At 56.1% G+C, this 16,709-nt stretch overlaps 5 protein-coding genes across 5 annotated transcripts; 4 read left to right on the forward strand and 1 right to left on the reverse strand.

Annotated features, from left to right (window-relative positions):
- Positions 1 to 994: 994 nt before the first annotated feature.
- Positions 995 to 2,192, forward strand: ColSpa_06438 (cell wall mannoprotein 1; the record flags this gene model as incomplete). Its single annotated transcript, XM_049272650.1, has 3 exons — positions 995 to 1,135; positions 1,248 to 1,668; positions 1,792 to 2,192. The coding sequence occupies 3 exons, from the start codon at positions 995 to 997 to the stop codon at positions 2,190 to 2,192; spliced, it is 963 nt and encodes a 320-aa protein (XP_049128607.1).
- A 1,464-nt stretch (positions 2,193 to 3,656) lies between these two features.
- Positions 3,657 to 10,750, reverse strand: ColSpa_06439 (NFX1-type zinc finger-containing protein 1; the record flags this gene model as incomplete). The annotated part of the gene is made up of 6 exons (XM_049272651.1): positions 3,657 to 5,605; positions 5,657 to 6,550; positions 6,597 to 7,219; positions 7,356 to 7,692; positions 7,741 to 9,192; positions 9,259 to 10,750. The coding sequence occupies 6 exons, from the start codon at positions 10,748 to 10,750 to the stop codon at positions 3,657 to 3,659; spliced, it is 6,747 nt and encodes a 2,248-aa protein (XP_049128608.1).
- A 645-nt stretch (positions 10,751 to 11,395) lies between these two features.
- On the forward strand, positions 11,396 to 12,746 carry ColSpa_06440 (uncharacterized protein; the record flags this gene model as incomplete). The annotated part of the gene is made up of 2 exons (XM_049272652.1): positions 11,396 to 11,561; positions 11,614 to 12,746. The coding sequence occupies 2 exons, from the start codon at positions 11,396 to 11,398 to the stop codon at positions 12,744 to 12,746; spliced, it is 1,299 nt and encodes a 432-aa protein (XP_049128609.1).
- Positions 12,747 to 14,779: 2,033 nt separating this feature from the next.
- On the forward strand, positions 14,780 to 15,407 carry ColSpa_06441 (uncharacterized protein; the record flags this gene model as incomplete). Its single annotated transcript, XM_049272653.1, has 2 exons — positions 14,780 to 14,975; positions 15,067 to 15,407. The coding sequence occupies 2 exons, from the start codon at positions 14,780 to 14,782 to the stop codon at positions 15,405 to 15,407; spliced, it is 537 nt and encodes a 178-aa protein (XP_049128610.1).
- A 26-nt stretch (positions 15,408 to 15,433) lies between these two features.
- On the forward strand, positions 15,434 to 16,288 carry ColSpa_06442 (SMR domain-containing protein; the record flags this gene model as incomplete). The annotated part of the gene is made up of 1 exon (XM_049272654.1): positions 15,434 to 16,288. One exon carries the CDS (start codon positions 15,434 to 15,436, stop codon positions 16,286 to 16,288), a length of 855 nt encoding a protein of 284 aa, XP_049128611.1.
- Positions 16,289 to 16,709: the final 421 nt, after the last annotated feature.

A 16,709-nucleotide genomic window follows, 5' to 3' on the forward strand; every position in this document is an offset into this window, starting at 1 on the left:
AGCGAATGACAAGTGTCGCCGCGCCTGGAGGTCTTTGACTTTCTGACTCGAGGCGACCTCGAAAGGGTGTAGTTGCTCAAACCAACCCAAAAGGGTCAAGTAGTAAGAAATTGAAAGAGCCTCAACCATGCGGCCTTCCCCCATTGCCACCCAATGTCCGTAAGGAAGTCCTGGCCCGGTCGAGTTTTTCTACTCTAATGGTCCCCCGACTTGGCCAAGCCCGTGGTCGCTCAGACATGGGACCCCCTAGTGCATGTCCGAAGTGGTATTTGCACTCGACCCTTCTGAGACGATTTACACGGCCGAGTTTCGTTTCATCTGAACTGCGAGTGCTCAAAGTGCGCACAGTTAACCACATTTGCCGGCCACATTAACACCACACACATAATTCAAATCACACATACCGCGACGCGGCACATCGTTGGATTCTTCAATACGCATTGCAAGGAGGGGGAGATGCCATGGAATCTACCGATGCTCCCCTCAACTTAACGATGTGGCCAAACACTGACTCCTGGGGCACACCGTGGCACGCACTTGGCGCCCTTCTCCTCGACGAAAACAGGGGAGGGCTCGCGAACCACTTGAGACGTCAGAAGAAGTTTCTCGCAAGACATAGTGTTGTTGGACTGGTGTGATAATGATACCCACACTATGGTTTCCATCGTCTCAGGCTCCAGGGCTGTGCGCTTCCTGGAGGCATTCTCAGCTGGAAGGAGGAAGAGTTGCTGCCGAGGTGAACTCTCAACGTGTATGCGCCAGTGGCCTATGAGGTCAGGACCCAGCCATCTCGTCGAATGTATATCAAGCTGATAGTTCCCGGCTCACCATCGGGGATGAGAGAACACACCGTCACAGACAAACTCAACTCAGCACAGACACTTCCAACGCTCACACATATATACTCCCTGGTCGGAGACTCATTTGCTCTAATCCCCTAATCATCATCATATTCGATACCAACTCGGATCACTCTGGCTAGTGAATCGTTACAATGCAGCTGACCAAGACTCTTCTCTTCGCCCTCATCGGCACGGCCTTCGCAGCTCCCGCTGAGAGGCGCCAAGCCTCCGTTATCCAGGGGGCCGTCACTGAGGTTCAGGGCGCCCTGTCGAAGCTCGAGACCGCCGTGAAGGTACGTTGGTCCGAACAACGGGCATACGGGAGCCGTTGAATCACTCTCGAGCCTCGACTCCTACAGGTCAAGGGTGCAGGAAGATCAGTCTCAACTAACATACATTCTGCAGGGCGTTGGAGACGACGTTGCTTCTGCACAGCCCGTTCTGGCCGCCGCTACCGATGCCCAGGCTGTCATCACCAAGGCCGGCCAAGATATCCAGGCCGCCCAGCCATTGCAGCTCCAGGAGGCTCTCGGCCTCCAGCAGATCGCCGGCGACCTCCAGACCTCTGCGTCTGGTCTGATTGACACTCTCATCTCCAAGAAGCCCAACTTTGACAAGATTGGCGTCTCCAACGTTGTCCTCCAGAACCTTCAGCAGCAAAAGACGAGCACACAATCTCTCGGCCAGTCTCTCATCTCCAAGGTTCCTGCCATCGGTCAGGGTATCGCGCAGCAGGCCGTTGATCAGGTCTCCGCCGTTATCGACAAAGGCATCCAGGCCTACTCTGCCGGCGGCGCTGCCGCTCCCGCCGTCGCTCAGCCAGTGGGTGCGTAGAAGCACCCTCCTTTCGTCGCGCGCCATCCCCTCGTTCACCCCGTTCGTCCGTCAGTCCGTTCGAGATATCTACAAACCATAATTACGTACTAACCATCGCACGTCTCTTATCCAGCTAAACCTGGCAATGGTACTGCTACTCCTGCTGCTGCTCCCGCTAAGCCCAAAACTCCCGCTGCTTCCCCTGCCACCCCGAAGACTCCTGCTGCTGCTCCTGCTGCCCCTGCTGCCCCCGCTGGGGCCGCTGGGGGTCTCCAGGGCTTGCTCGGTCTTCTCGGTGGTGCGGGCGGTGCGGGCGGTGCCAATGGTGGTGCCGCTGGATTGGGTGGCCTCCTTTCAGGCCTCACGGGAGGTGCAGCTGGTGGTGGCGCTGGTGCTGGTGCCGGAGGACTCGGTGCCCTTCTCGGCGGTCTCGGTGGTCTTGGTGGTGCGGCCGGAGGTGCGGGTGGTGGTGCCGCGACGAAGGCGAACGTGGTCGATTTCGCACAAGACGCAGCAGAGGAGGATGAGGAATAAAGTACAGACCGGGATAATCCTTGCAGCTTGTTCAGCCTGTAGCAAATCATCATTGCGGCTTTCTCTCGTTTTGTTGTGGATGGGTCTCCGTGCTCCCTCCCCGTGATACCTAGCGCGAATCTTCTTCTGACTTCAACATTCAAACTTGGTCTTCTCAGTGGGCAACGATTCTTGGCACATTACGTGTAGATTTGAAACGTAAGTAGTTGTCAATCTCACGACAAGTCCGGAAAATCGGCTCCATAGTTCAGTTTCGTAAATCCTCCGCTAGTTGTTGATGGTGGGAGCTGACGTTCCAGACTTTCGGGTCTTCTCGCCCATCAGCCTCTGACTGCTGGCTGCCCCGTATTTCTCAATCACGGGGCGTTATGCGCGGGGGAGCGAGTCTCTCATCTTTGACTCCGGGCTTGTGATACCGCGGCGCCAAAACCCATCCAGCCCCCTATCCCTGGCACTGCCGTCTAGATGACAACCCAACAAATGACAACCCTCTTATGTCGTAACAACATGCCTCGTATCCCATTCCCTCCCTGCTGTATGGCACTATTATGACAGAACCTTCCCCGCGTGGCAGCAAACTCTCCTACGAAGAATTCAAAAAAATCCGGCATAGCCTCCCTTCACGTCATTGCCTCCCTCGCCGCCGTACTCAGCATGCCGTCACAAGCGGCCGACCACGTGCCACTGCCGACTGCCAAGCGCTTAACAGAGACTTTGACATATCATCCAGATCTGACCCCGCGTCCCCGAGAATTAGCGAGCCTCCCGTGATTACTGCAACCCAGCCACTACATGGAAGTCCGTTGGAGCAGATACTGACAGGGCAGGCAATGCTGGGGTCCCCAGTCGTCCCCGGCGTGATGGGGGTCTCTGGGAGCCTCCTGGTCTGTTGCACCAATCGCATTTCGACCCGCGACGTTTGTCAGTCGGTCTGGGCCGTTAACCAAACGCACTGGGACCATGATCCGCCGGCCACGATGGCCGCGTCGGAAACTCTTTGAAAGTCCCCGTTTGATCCTCATGATCAGCAACACGGAATACGGCGGCCTCGACAATGCATAGCCGTTTCGTAGATCTGACCCCACATTGCATGCATATCATCCAATGGCTGGCACATGAATTCGAACAATCCCCAAAAATAGCATTTGGAAGTGCGACTAAGCCGGCAAGTTATCCAACCGCGTGGCGTAGCTGTGAAGTCATCTTGACAGAGCCACGTCAAAGGATTGTCTTAGTACAGCGGGCCAAACTCGATGCTGACCTTGCGAGTTAACTAGCACGGACTGAGTGAATGACAAGGAATCAGTTTCAAGCGAAGGTGTGCACGTGGCATCGGTATTAGTAACTAGTAGACTTGTTTTGATGAGACAAGTGCAGTTGTTCGACGCGTCTAAATTAACTTCGACTTCTCTTCCTATGTCAACATATCCCAACAGTCTTTGAAAGTTTAATAACGTCATCAGGCTAAATGAAAAAACTGGCCAGCTGCCCATCGGAAATGAAATGGGATCCCCCCTCGCACCGAAAACCTACAGCTTGCCTAATCCAATCGTATCCCATAGGGCACCGTCCCATCATCGCCGCCTTCTTCCGCTGCTCTTCTTCCTTTTTACGCCGCTCTTCCTCCTTCATCAACTCCTTGAGAATGGCTTCACGTGCAGCACCAATCGATCTGCGCTTGGCGTCAAGCATAGCCCGGTACTTGGCATCATTCTCTTCCTGCGCCTTCTTGTCCTTCTCCAACTGCTCCCAGGCCTCGTCGCTGACGCCAGCATCCCGGACGGCCTTTCGCTTCCCATCCTCGATCTCTTCGACCGGACTCTCGGGAGGTGTGTAACTTACTTCTTCTTTCTTGATAGCCGTCTGGTGCTGTGTCTTGATGATGTGCGGAGTCTGAGGAGGCGCCGGTGCCATCCGCAAATCCTGCAGCCCATCCATGCCGCGTATCGTGTCCGCTTGTTTGCCACGAGTATCGCGCTCTTCAAGCATCATATAGAGCTCCGTCTCGACCATGGCTTCCGTGATCGTGATACATGTGCCCTGGCGGAACTTGAGGGATTTCAGAAAGATTGACTTGGCCAGTGTCTCCACATCACGAGCGCTGGCCCAGTTGGGCTGCATTGAGAGCGCACGGAAAGTGCTGACAATATCGTCCTTGAAGTCTCCGGCAGGGTGCTGAAGGCAGTCCAGCACAAGGCGGCCGGGTGCCTTACTGCTCTCGAGTTTGCGATTCTGCTTCAGGAAAAATTGGAGCACGAGGTCGAAGCAATTCTCTGGGCTCAGGCTGTGGAAGTCGATAACTTCGGGGAAGCGACTAGACATGCCGGGGTTGACCGAAAGCAGCCGGTTAATGTCGTCGTCGTACCCTGCTAGGATGATCACAAGACGGCCCTTGTACTTGTCTTTCGTCACAGCGTCGACGAGCTCGTCAACAGCCTCCTTGGCAAACCGGCCTTCAGCCAGCCGGTATGCTTCGTCTATGAACAGCACCCGTCCAAGAGCCTTGTCAAGTAATTGCCGGACCTTTGGACCCGTCTGTCCAATGTACTCCCCGATTAGGTCAGTAGCAGAACATTCCTGGACGTAGTCTTCGGCCAAAAATCCCATGTCGTAAAACACCTTCCCCATCTTTTTCGCGGTCGAGGTCTTGCCCGTTCCTGGGGGTCCACGGAAGAGAAAGTTGAATGGAATGCTCTCCTTGGGATCCATTCCAAGTGCCTTCATGGATCGAACGCTCTCTTGGTATCCTTCCAATGTGGCAATGATCTTCTCACAGCCAACCGTGCCATCGAACAGCTTAGCCACGTTAGTGTCCGCGCGTTCCGCTCGATCAAAATCCTCGTCAAAGTCCAAGGCTTCAAGGGTAGAGACTTTCTTGGTTTGTTTAGACGAAAGACGCCTCTGATGGCGGGCCTTGGCGTCGTTTAAAAGAATGTCCACCTCGCCGGCGTTGCCAAAGTTAGGGCGGTTGCGCGCACGCTCCAACATTTCCATGGCAACTTGCTTGGCTTGATCGGTTGCCGAGAACCCCTGCTGCTTGAGCTTGAGGTCAAGGATCGTCCCCAAGTCGGAGCTGTTGAAGTCTTCGAACACGAATGCAGAAGAAAGAGGAAACCGGCGGCTGAGACCCGGGTTTACGTTCTGGAACATCTCCTCCATTTGGTCTTTGTAGCCGAGAAGCAGCACGCATCGGTCCTCTCCTGGAACGCTTTGGACCTCGGCGACAATCGTGTCGACGACTGCGGTCTTGAAAGGATCGGAGGTTTTTCCATTTGAGCCGCCGCCACCGTAAAGGCCATACGCTTCGTCAATGACAAGAACCTTGCCCACTGTCGATTCAAGTATCCCTTTTGTCTGGGCTTCGGAGCCGCCTAAAACCGCACCCACAAAGTCGGATGGGTTCTTGACAACCACTGCTCAGAGTTAGTGCCCAAAACGTAGATAGTCGCAACAGCAACACTTACCTTCTCCATTTGAAAGTAGTCCAAGATCGACCAGAATTTGACCGTAAAGCTTAGCGACTGTAGTCTTCCCAGTTCCAGGTGATCCTAGGAAGACCTTGTTTAGGGTGTATTCGATGACAGGCTCCTCCGCAAGCTCCCGGAGGTAATTCGTTTGGATGCTATCGACCAAGGCTCGAACTGATGCTTTAACCGACGAGAGGCCGATGAGGCTTTGCAGCTGAATCCACGCTTCACAACTGCCGAGAGCACTGGAAGGTTCCGGTCCTGCCAGATCCTCCTTGGTAAACAGGAGGTCATCTGGTTCTGCTCCAGCGAGGCGTTCCTTGCGGATTCTATTCGCCTGTCGGCTGGAGATTTTGGCCAAAAGGTTCTCAACCGCCCTCGCGTTTCCGAATCCTTCTTTGCCGCGTCCACGGCCAAGTCTGCGGCAGACGACCCGCAGGTAGAGATGGTCATCCCATTTCATGCGGCCCCCGTATCTCTTCTTGATCTGCGCTTGAAGGATCCGCAGAAGCTCGTCGTCGCTGTAGTCGTTGAACTTCATCTCTATCGGGAATCGGCTAGGGAAACCCGGATTGTGGGCAAAAAAAGACTCCATCTGCTTGCTGTAGCCGGCCAGGATGAAGACGATCTTCCCCGTCAGGTTTTCGACTTCAGCAAGCAGGAAATCGAGTACTGCGCGGCCGCCGGGGCTGTTCCCAGATGATAGCTGGTAGGCCTCGTCGATGAAGATGACCCCGCCACCGTCGTCAAGCATGTCGTTCAGCATCTGCTGGCAGGCCTGGACTCCCATCGACGCAAGCTTCGACCCAGTAGTCTCCTTGAAGCCACTGCCAGCTATGACGCCGACTGATGTCAGAAACTTGCTGTAAATTCGCGCCACCGTGGTCTTGCCTACTTCATGTCAGTCCCGAAAAAGCGTCGGTCGGGGTCGCCTTACCAGTGCCTGGGTTTCCCAAGAGCGTACAGCCAAACCTCTCCGTTGTCAGTGAGATGCCTTGGCGCACCGCAGTATCGACCTTGGACTTGATGGACAAGAACTCCTCCTTGACACTCTCGAGGCCAATCATGCCCATTAGCGTATCCAAAGCACTACTGCTTGCCCCATCCCGCTTCATGCTGCTCCATTCCACCGCGGAACTATCGGGGACAGGAGTCTCCTGTGGCTCTTGTTTATCACCTTGTGCGTGGTCTCCCGAACCATTCGGCCGGGCTTTGGCCGCAGCCTTCATCGTTTCTGCTCGAGCCCTCGTCTGTCGGATCGCCTCGAGCTCTTCACGCGTCTGCTTCAGTGTCTGCTTGTGGTCTTCTTGCTCTTGGGCGTACTTGAGCAGGCGTCGTTCGTGGTCGAGCTCATCTTGCATTTGCTGGAGGTCCTGAGCGTATTTGTTTTGTGCCAATTCGCGTTCCTTTTCCATCTGCAGATCTCGCTGGATTCTCCTTTTAGTATCTTCGTCTTCCTTGAGACAAGCGCGACACGCAGCATCTTGCTCGGTGCATCGAACCCTAAATTTGTGGCCTCGGTCGCATGTCTTCTTGATGCTCTCTTCACATGGGACCATGCTGTGATTGGCGATTCGATGACAACGCATCAGGCATGTGTGCTTGCCACATGATAAGGGAGCATTGCTGCGTTTATCATTGTCAGTAAAATATAATCTGCGGACGGTTAGGCACGGTTGTCGGCGCTTCAACTCACCAGACTTCGTCGCAGCCTCCATCAGGGCACTTGACTTTGAAATCCTCAGGTTTGTTTAGCAAAGCCGTCTTTTCGGGATGTTGTTGGCAGCGGATGGGCACGCCATCATGCAGATACTCCTTCTCCTTGAGCAGACTGAAGAATGGCAGCCAGACCGCCTGGCCCTGCGACGACTTCATGAACGTGTCCATGTTCCCGATCAAAACGAGACATTCTCTTGCTCGGGAGACCAACACGTTCAGTCGCTCGGGAGCCTTCATAAACCCGATATCGCCTTTGTTGTTGCTCCTCGTCAGAGAAGCAATGACAACGTCACTTTCCTCCCCCTGATAGTTGTCTAAAGAGAATGAGCCTAAGAGTTCAGGAAGGTTCGCATTCAACTTACCTATGGTGGACAGTCTGATCCTCCCCGATCCAGGCTTTGCTTTGGCCGCCGCCGCGGTCATCAGTCCCGCGCGGATGAGCTCGAACGAGTCCAGATCGTTGAGCCAAGGATCACTTTCTTTGCTTAACATTTCTTTGAGCAAACGAAGCTGTCCCAGGTACGGCGTGAGAACGACCAGGTTCTCCGTCCGATATCCTTGCTGCCCCAGGTATTTGACGAGCTTCAGGACCATTTGCGCCTCGAACTCGTTCCTTTTACTGGAGGGAGCGCCGGCATCACGACGATCGGCGATCTCGTTGGCCGTGTCCTCTGGGTGGCTGTGATTGATGAAGCTGACTCTCCCCTGCAGTCCCTTGGGCGTATTTCGTGCCTCAGTCTTCGGGTCGTCCAACAAAGCAGGGTACGTCATCTGTCGAACAAGGTCCGAGATTTCGGGGTGCATTCGGTGTTGCTTCTGCAACGTGTCGTGGTCGTGCCCTTGGAGAATCAGTCGTTCAAAGAGTGAACGGTTCAGGTCGAAACCCTCTCCATTTTCCACACTCAACGTGTAGTTGTTGATTTTGGGCCGGAGTTGCTTGTGGTCTCCGATCAAGATGAGCTGGCTGGTTTCGCTATGCAGAGCAGTCAACACATGGGCCTCGAGAATCTCTCCAGCCTCTTCAACGAGGACGACATCGGGTTTGGCAGCCTTAATCAGCGACTTGTACTTGGCTGCTGCGGTGGTTGTGCATCCGATGAGCTTCTTCGTCTGCACGAATGAACGCTTGCTCTCGTTGAAAAGGGCGTCCAGCTTCTCTTGAGTCTCATCGAAACGTTTAACCAGACTCTGAACTGCTTCGATCCGTTCTTTCTGTAGACACTCGGTCCAGGCCTGCACGTGCTTGGACCTCTGTGCTTTGGGTAGCTTCCAGATACGTTCGCTTGTAGGCGAGATGTGGCGGCGGAGTTCGCCAGCATCTTGTCCCTCCATCCAACGGCCCAGTAAGTAATCGGGCGCCATGGCCTTGTTGTGTCTGCCCGCAAGCCTAAAGCCTTCGTCTTGTTCGGGTAACAGGAACGCCTCATAAAAAGCCTGGTCATCGTCGGAGAACTCAAGAGAATTCAAGATATCCATAGAGCTGATCCTCCCTCTGACCAGACTTCTGCATGCATCGTTGATCTCGTGTCTAGCGGTACTGAGCTCTTCTTTCACGCTAACAATGAGCCCCCATGGCGCACGGCTTCGACGGTGACTTGACGTTTTCAGCTGTTGGTCCAGAGATAGCATCGCGGTTGCTTCTGTCGACTTGGAACCCAGTCGCACCATATTGCCGGGCGATATGCCAATATTCATCAGATCCTCGAGAAATTGATCGAGGGCATGGTTGGTGTAGCTAAGCACTAGAATACGTTTGGACGGATCCGTCAGTAGGATCTTGGCTGCTAGTGCACCTACGAACGACTTGCCGGTTCCTAGAATGATGCATATCAGTTCTAAACTCTACCTTCCAGTGTGAAGCTAGACTAGCAGTCACTTACCGGGAGGGCCTTGAATGAGGGCCACTGGCCGCTCCAGCGCGTGTAGTAGAGACTTAATCTGAGACCCGTCGAGATCAAAGGGCTGTCCGTCTATGATGAGCTTGCGTGACTCGGACTCCACGGCTTGCTGTAGCTTTTTCGCACAGAGCTGAATGTGAGCAGATTGTTGCAACGAACTCAGCGACTGGTCGTCCTCGTCATCAGTGCCGAGACGAAGCAGTTTGCCTCCTAGTGGCATCTCCACAACGTCTTGTAAGCATTCCAAAACAGGCTGGTAGGCAAAGACTGGAGTATCAACCAGGATGAACTTGAGGTTTGCGGGTGCTTGAAGGGCCAGCAGAGCTCTGGCAGTGGCATCGCTGCTGGTGAACTGCAGGGCGACGACCGGCGGAGCCTTCACCAGCTCATCCTCGTCGCGAAGAAGAAAGGCAAACGCGACGATGTGTTTGTCCCCGCACAGAGCGCCAAACGACTGATGACGAAGGAACCACTTATTGTCGTTCAGCCAGGCCTTGCGCTTCGGCGGCGTGGGCTTCTTCAAGGACTCCAGCCCCTGGCAACAAGCAACAAGCACGGCACAGAAGTGGCCTCGTTTCTCGTCGCCAGTGCTGATGCCCATGGGTCTCAGTCCGGCGAGGATCTGGGCTTTCTTTTTGCTCTTCTTCCTGCCTGTGGCCACCTTTAGATCATCTCGGAGCTCACCAAGCATATCCTCGCGGAGGAGGCGGAATTGGTTATCAAGATGGACCCGCGGTCGTTGGGCGTACTCAACGCTAGCGACCTCGGACGCTCGCCGATAGAACGGCAAGGCGCTCGAGTAGAACTCGTCGCTGGTGGGAAACACTGAAATGTCGCGGAAGTTGGCAAAGTCGTTGTCATGACGGCCACCTGCCGCCTCAAGGTCCTTTTCGGGAGAGCTAGACGATCTGAGGTCAAGGACTTTCCTGATCCTGTAGGTGAGATCGCGGGTCTTGTGGTCTTGGGCCTTTTGGAATGGCGGCTGCTCCAAAGCGGCAGATATGTCGTCGACGAGGCCGTTGAGCCCACTGTCGGGGAGGCTTGCCAACTCGAAACAGAGCCAGGCAAACACATAAAGCTCTCCCTCGGTCAAGTGGGACTCCCGATAGATTTGCAAGAGATTGTCCCAGAGCACGGGCGGCTGCGCGATGATGAGCAGGAGCTGATGGAGTAGTTCGCCATTGAACACCATCTTCACTCCGGGATCGCTCAGGTACGCAATGAAAGGGATGACGTGCTTTTGGACGAAGGAGGTCGACAAGTCGATCCGGATGCTGTGTCGGACGGCGTCCTTCGCAACATCGCTAGCCATGATGATCTCCAAACAAGCAGCCGGCGAAGGGTTCGTCCGGACCGCCTCGAGGAACAGGCGGGCATCAGCAGCTGTCGTGATTGCCCTCCCGCCTTTGGTGACGTCCCAAAAGACCTTCAACAGGCGAGAGGCACGATGAGTCTCCGAAGTGGTGAGGATCATGATGCTTTCCGATGTGGTGTGCAGGGGTGGTAGATGAAGCTTGATGATTCAAGGATCTGCTGAGTCTCCGAAATGGCAGAAAACGAGGAGCAAAGTGCGAATTCTGGCTAGCAACTGGGATCACAGTTGTATTTGAATACGATTTTGTGCCTTTGATCAGGCTGACTGAGATTGGGAGAGATTGAGTGAATGGTTGATGCCAGGACGAGAGACCAACCGCCTTTGTTGGAGGAACGGCGCGTATTTATCACATACCGTGCTTCGCCTTGTAGGCAGATAAAGTTAGGCTTTGGCTGCCGATAGCTTCGTTGGGCACATCAAAAGATATCAAAGTAGAAAAATGGCAACCAACAGAAGGCCTCCGAAAGCTGGCCGCGGCCGCCGTTGGTTGCGAAGTGAGGGGCGTGGTCGGCCTCCAGCAGGACACCTGCATGGAGCTGCGTCCAAGCCCCCTGAGTGGTTCGAGGCCGACAAGGCAGACGAATGATGGACGACGATGATAAAACGGCTCAACACGCCGTCTCTCTGCTTCCTTTCTGTTCAAATCACTGACCTCAATCTCATATGCTCTGCAGCACAATGTATCGACAGAAAAATTACAATCAATTCCAACGCAGCCCTCGGTGGCGGCAGCCGGAGCCCGCGATGCCATCGCCGGCGCCGCCGTTCGGACCATTAGTAGAGACAATCGACATCACGGAGTTGTCGAAGCCAGCTATGCAGTTCGAAGCCTCCGCTCGGGTTACCGACTGCAAGCTTGTAGCGTCGTACAACTGGCTCGACAGGGCGGCACCATCGGTCTTGATCCCAGGTGCGTGATCCAAAACCACGAGATTTCTTGTTACCCTGCTGACTCGGCTCAGGTGCGCCGCCCAAATGGACGCCTCTTCTAGAGCGTCGGAGACTCCTAGAAGACAGCGGTGTCTACTACCGCGACAAGAACGCTGCCCGGTACCCGGCCCATCCGATGGAGCCGGCCGCTCAGGCTACCCTGACGATGCATCCGGAGCCCTTGACAAAGCCGGTGGACATTGTCGCCTGCGGGAGCACCATCGGAAATCTACTCCGGTTCGTTCGGGGCGACGAGCGGCCTTTCCGAATGCTCGTGGAGGTAGTCGCTGGCGCCGTGCACTTGATCCGGAGAGAAAACTCGCCCACAGAGACGATCCCCAGCGTCAGAGGTTTCGGCCACACGTTCCCTGAAGCCTACACCACCTGGGACGCTAGTGCCCGCGGGTCGGCATCGCATCAGCGTGTCCTTCGGTATGACTTTGGCGGTCTCAGCTGCATTGTCCGGCACGAAGGTGACGGCTACCTCCAGGACAAAGTCGGGCCGTCGTCGAACGCAGCTCGCCCAGTTGGCCATGAGAAGGGCTCTGTTGACGCGCTGATTGAAGGCTTGGGCGCCAGTGAGGTGAACTCCAAGATTCCCAGGCAGTCGTCTCAGCTGCGCCTGCAGTCCGGCGGGTTCCAAGTACCCCAGTCAGCCGTGTTCGACCTCAAGACCCGGTCTATGTTCCGCAAGGGCAAAGACTTCCTTGCAGAGGAGCTTCCTCGGCTGTGGGTGGCACAGACCCCCAACTTCATCCTGGCGTACCACGAGCGGGGTGTCTTCACCGAGATCGATGTCATGGATGCGTCCGAGGAGGTCAAGACGTGGGAGAAGTCGATGAACCGGGAGCTTTCCCAGCTGGCGGCGCTCTTGCACCGCATCGTTGGGCTTGCTCGTGCGAGCCAAGGTGGACGACTCGAACTCAGGCGACAGGCGCTCTCGACGCTCGATGTTCGGGAGCAATGCCCCGGGCTGTCTCCCGCCTTCTCAGTCGACGTGATGGCCAGGTGGAAAGCCTGGCTGGCTTCGGATGTCAAGAGCGAAGTGAGCGATGATGGCGACAAACAGAAAGAGGAGGAAGACGAGTTCTCATGGAGCGTTGGAGATGACAATTATACTGCGTGCTCGGAGGAGTGTTCCTACTGCGGCAAATGCACGTACTAGACATCTGCGATGATTAGTGAAGAAGTGGTTTCGGCATCTTGGTTTCTGTCAGTCGTTTCCATTCAATAGCAATACCGTTCGTTTCTCAGCTTCGAGACGTCGTGACGGCATGGTGCTTCCAACATGACGGCTACTGGGCAGCGGCCACCGGGGAACTCGTGATGCATCTAGAAGTGTTTTTCTGACAGATGACTCAAAACATGGCTAAATGCAGCAGTCGCAGGACTAGACTGGTGATGGCTTCGTTATTGTGGACGGGAAATGCTACCCACAGAGACGCGTCAGGGCAGAGACAGCCCACATGTAGGACCGACATGTGGATACCGTGCATATGATTGGCTTGCGGGTCCGTTTAGTGGATCTGTCTCGGTGAGATGAACCTCACCGAGCCCATCACCAACTACCCTGCTTTCCCATCGGAACCTCACATGACCGTAGATGTGAGGTCAAAGAAATGTAACCTTGATACAATACCATTTCTAGCACTCTATTCCATCTTACATCGTTCAGATGCATTTCAATTGACTCGTTGCTCACTCGTATCCCGCGCATGATAACCATGAGCCGCCGCCCCAGCCACGGAGATCGGCTTCACCGGGATGCTCCAATTCTATCAATCGTAGCGTGTCTTATGAAGCAGACTACTCCCGCATTAGCCTCCAGCTTGGGGGTTATCTCAGGCTGACCGACAGGGGCTCTCCCGTCTTTGACGAGGGGTGGTCGGCCTCCGGCAGCACGGAATTGAGGCCTACAAGTCGACAGCCTCAGTCTAGGCTGACTTCGCAATGGCACGCGAAACTTTCGGCTCCCTGATCGATCCATCGTTGGTTTCCTCCCCCTGAACCTTGCCTGCCGTTGCTTGGGCCGATGCTGCCTCGTTGGGTTGGCGGGACCGGCTGTGGTCCGGGCCGTTGGCGACGCTTCCGAGCTTTGAGCGTAACTTTACCACATCCCGCTATGCCTCTTCAAGACGCAAGGACATGTCTCGTTTTAACTTCTCTGCCATGTGAAATACGTGCTGGTGACGGAATCTGCGTTGAATAAGATGCTTCTGTGCAGTCTAGCGGATGAATCGAATTTTCTCGCTTTTTAATTCACGTTTTAATTCTTGATAAAGGTTTGCTTCATAAACCGCAGTGGCTCAAGACATAATAGTCCACAGACAGGATCGGGGATGAGACATTAGCCTCAAATGTTTTCTGTCCCTCGTCATTGCATGTTTTGCCCAAATTCTAGTCTTATCTTGGCTGACCTCTTGATTCCCGTCGATTGGATTCCATGAAAGCCCGTCATCGTCGGTGCGACCAACAATACACCGGCCACACGAGGCAAAGGCAACCCCACCCATTCGTCCGTTTCCACATCACCGCCCTTGACAGAGATGAACCGAGGCTGAGGCTTCTTTCAGGCGGGCCTCATCAACGGTCGGCGGCCTGTGAGGCTGACCAGCTCTCTCTGGGAACCCCCAAGGTTCGAAGCCCAGCTGGAACCCGCATCGCCAGCACCAACACTCGTCCCTTCGCCGACCAAAAGAGTGGAGAGTGACATTCTCTCCAGGTGCTTCCAACATCATCGGCCACGGCCCTCGAAAGTGTAAATACGAAAGTGTTGGATGACAACGAAACCCGACGGAGATGCCTTGTCTATAGGCTCCCTCGCCGACGGGAAGGAACAAACGGGTCCAACCGCGGCGGCCGGGCATCCAAGACACGACGGCCTCCCGCATCCGCACCATCGCCGTCTCGCGACTTCCCCATAAAGCTGTCGTCTGCATCTTCCGTTTATTTTATTCTTCCCCATTCCAAAGAGACAATCGAATCCTGTTTTTCGTCACGGCTTTGAGCTGCGAGCTGCAAAGGCCACGCTTTCTCTCCACCAGCCCATCCCAGCACTTAGCGTCGGCCGACTCCCATCGCGCCAGCTGTCGATGAATCATCGCGCACGACAGCATCTCCCACTTGAGCACGGCGACATTGCAGCGTTGAGCCGACCTCAGCCACGTTCTTCTTCTTCTCCTTCTCCCACACCCGACGATGGCCTTGGACCAGCGACCCCAGAACCCCTACGGGGCCCCCTCGACGACCATCGAGCCGACCCAGACCTACCTCCAGCAACTGCGCTCCATGGCTCACCGCAGAGACGTTCTCGTCAGGAACGGCTTCGTCGTCAAACCGCTTTCCGAGGCGGACATTGACGATAAGAAACGATGCCGCAGGTGCAACATGCGCTGTCAGTTTTTTCTTCTCCTTCTTTTTTTCTGGCTCTTCCTTTCCCCCTTCCTCCCTGGCTTCAAGTGAACCATCTGCTGACTCACCCGCAGGCTCCAACAAGAAGAACAAGTATAAACCCGACGCCAGAGACTCCAAGCGGGCGCACAAGAAGCTCCCGCTCGGCGGCTCCGGCCCCTCGTCCCAGCCCAGATCCGTCGCCGTCCCCGCCGTCCCCACGCCCAGCGGCGAGGCACCGGAGGGCGCAAAAGAGGACGAGAAGCCCCCCAGCCAGTCCTCAAGTGCCAGTACCACACCGGCCGCGTCGTCCGCATGGTACCTTACTCCCGTTCCCCTCCCGTTCATCTTGAACCTCGCTTACATGACCAGTACTGGAACTGCTGCCGCGCCCATGTCTCCACCCCGGGCTGCACCTGGGCCCCGGAGCACCTGACCCGGACCTACGCCCCGGGCGACCTAATGACCCGGCACCAATACCACCGGACCCCGCCCCACGCCCTCGTCGACCTCCCCGCCTCCTGTCCCGCGACGCCCTCCCCGCCGCCGTCCCGCACGCCCCGCCACGCCGTCGCCCTCGACTGCGAAATGGGCACCGCCTACGACGGCGAGTCCGAGCTCATCCGCGTCACCCTCGTCGACTACTTCACCTCGGAGATCCTCCTCGACAGCCTCGTCGACCCCCAGGTCGCCATGCAGCACTACAACACAAAGTGGTCCGGCGTCTCGCGCCAGCAGATGAACGACGCCCGCGCCAAGGGCACGTGCATCACGGGCGGCCTCGCCGCCGTCCGCGCCGCCGTCTGGCGCTGGGTCGGCCCCGACACCGTCGTCGTCGGCCACGCCGTGCACAACGACCTCGCCTCGCTGCGCTGGATCCACCCGCTCGTCGTCGACTCCCTGCTCCTTGCCACCGTCGCCCGGGCCGAGCGGGAGAAGCGCGAGGAGGAGGAGGCGGCGGCGGCGGCGGCGGCGGCGGAGGAGGAGGAGGAGGCCCGGAAGGAGGCCGCCGCTGCCGACGCCGCGTTCGGAGAAGACGGCGACCTCATCTCCTTTCACGAGCTTGGCCTCGAGCCTCGGGAGAACCCAGACAAGGTCCCGGCGGACGAGGCCAGGGGCAAGCGCAAGCCCGGCGGCCTCTCCCTCAAGGCGCTGACGTCCGAAATGTTTGACCGCCAGATCCAAAAGGGAAAAGAGGGCCACGACAGCCTGGAGGATGCCTTGGCCGCCAGGGACATTGTGCACTGGTTCGTCATGCAAAACCCGGCGGCCGCACTTCCGCAGGACCAGGGACCCGCCATTGCAGGTTTCTGGTGATGCGGTAGTTTGGGGGGGGGCACATGAACATCTCGGAGGGAGCGGCGTCTCGACGTAGCCAACCAGGCACAGACTAGCTAGCCTGCCCCTCTTCGCAAAGGCGTTTGGAGTAAAGGGCTTTGTGCTCCTCGGCGGATCACGGCACGTCGAGAGGAGAGAGCAAACGGTCGTCGGGTTGGTAGAACGAGCGAGCCCTAACAGGCCTTAGATAGTCATGAACAGATCACGTCGGATTGCGTTGTTATTGTCAGTCTCTTATGGTTGTTTGCATCGCCTCTACGCTGTAACCGGCACAAGTCGGGTTTCCTCATCAATGCCTGTTTGTATTTGATACCGCTGCCCTGAGGCCGTAACCTCCACCTCTTGCCTTGCTGCTACCAGACTCGAGGTCAACGATCGAGTGGAATGGAAAAAAAAGAGC

The sequence above is a fragment of the Colletotrichum spaethianum genome, assembly GCF_022836535.1.
Source record: "Colletotrichum spaethianum MAFF 239500 DNA, contig15, whole genome shotgun sequence".
NCBI lineage: Eukaryota > Fungi > Ascomycota > Sordariomycetes > Glomerellales > Glomerellaceae > Colletotrichum > Colletotrichum spaethianum.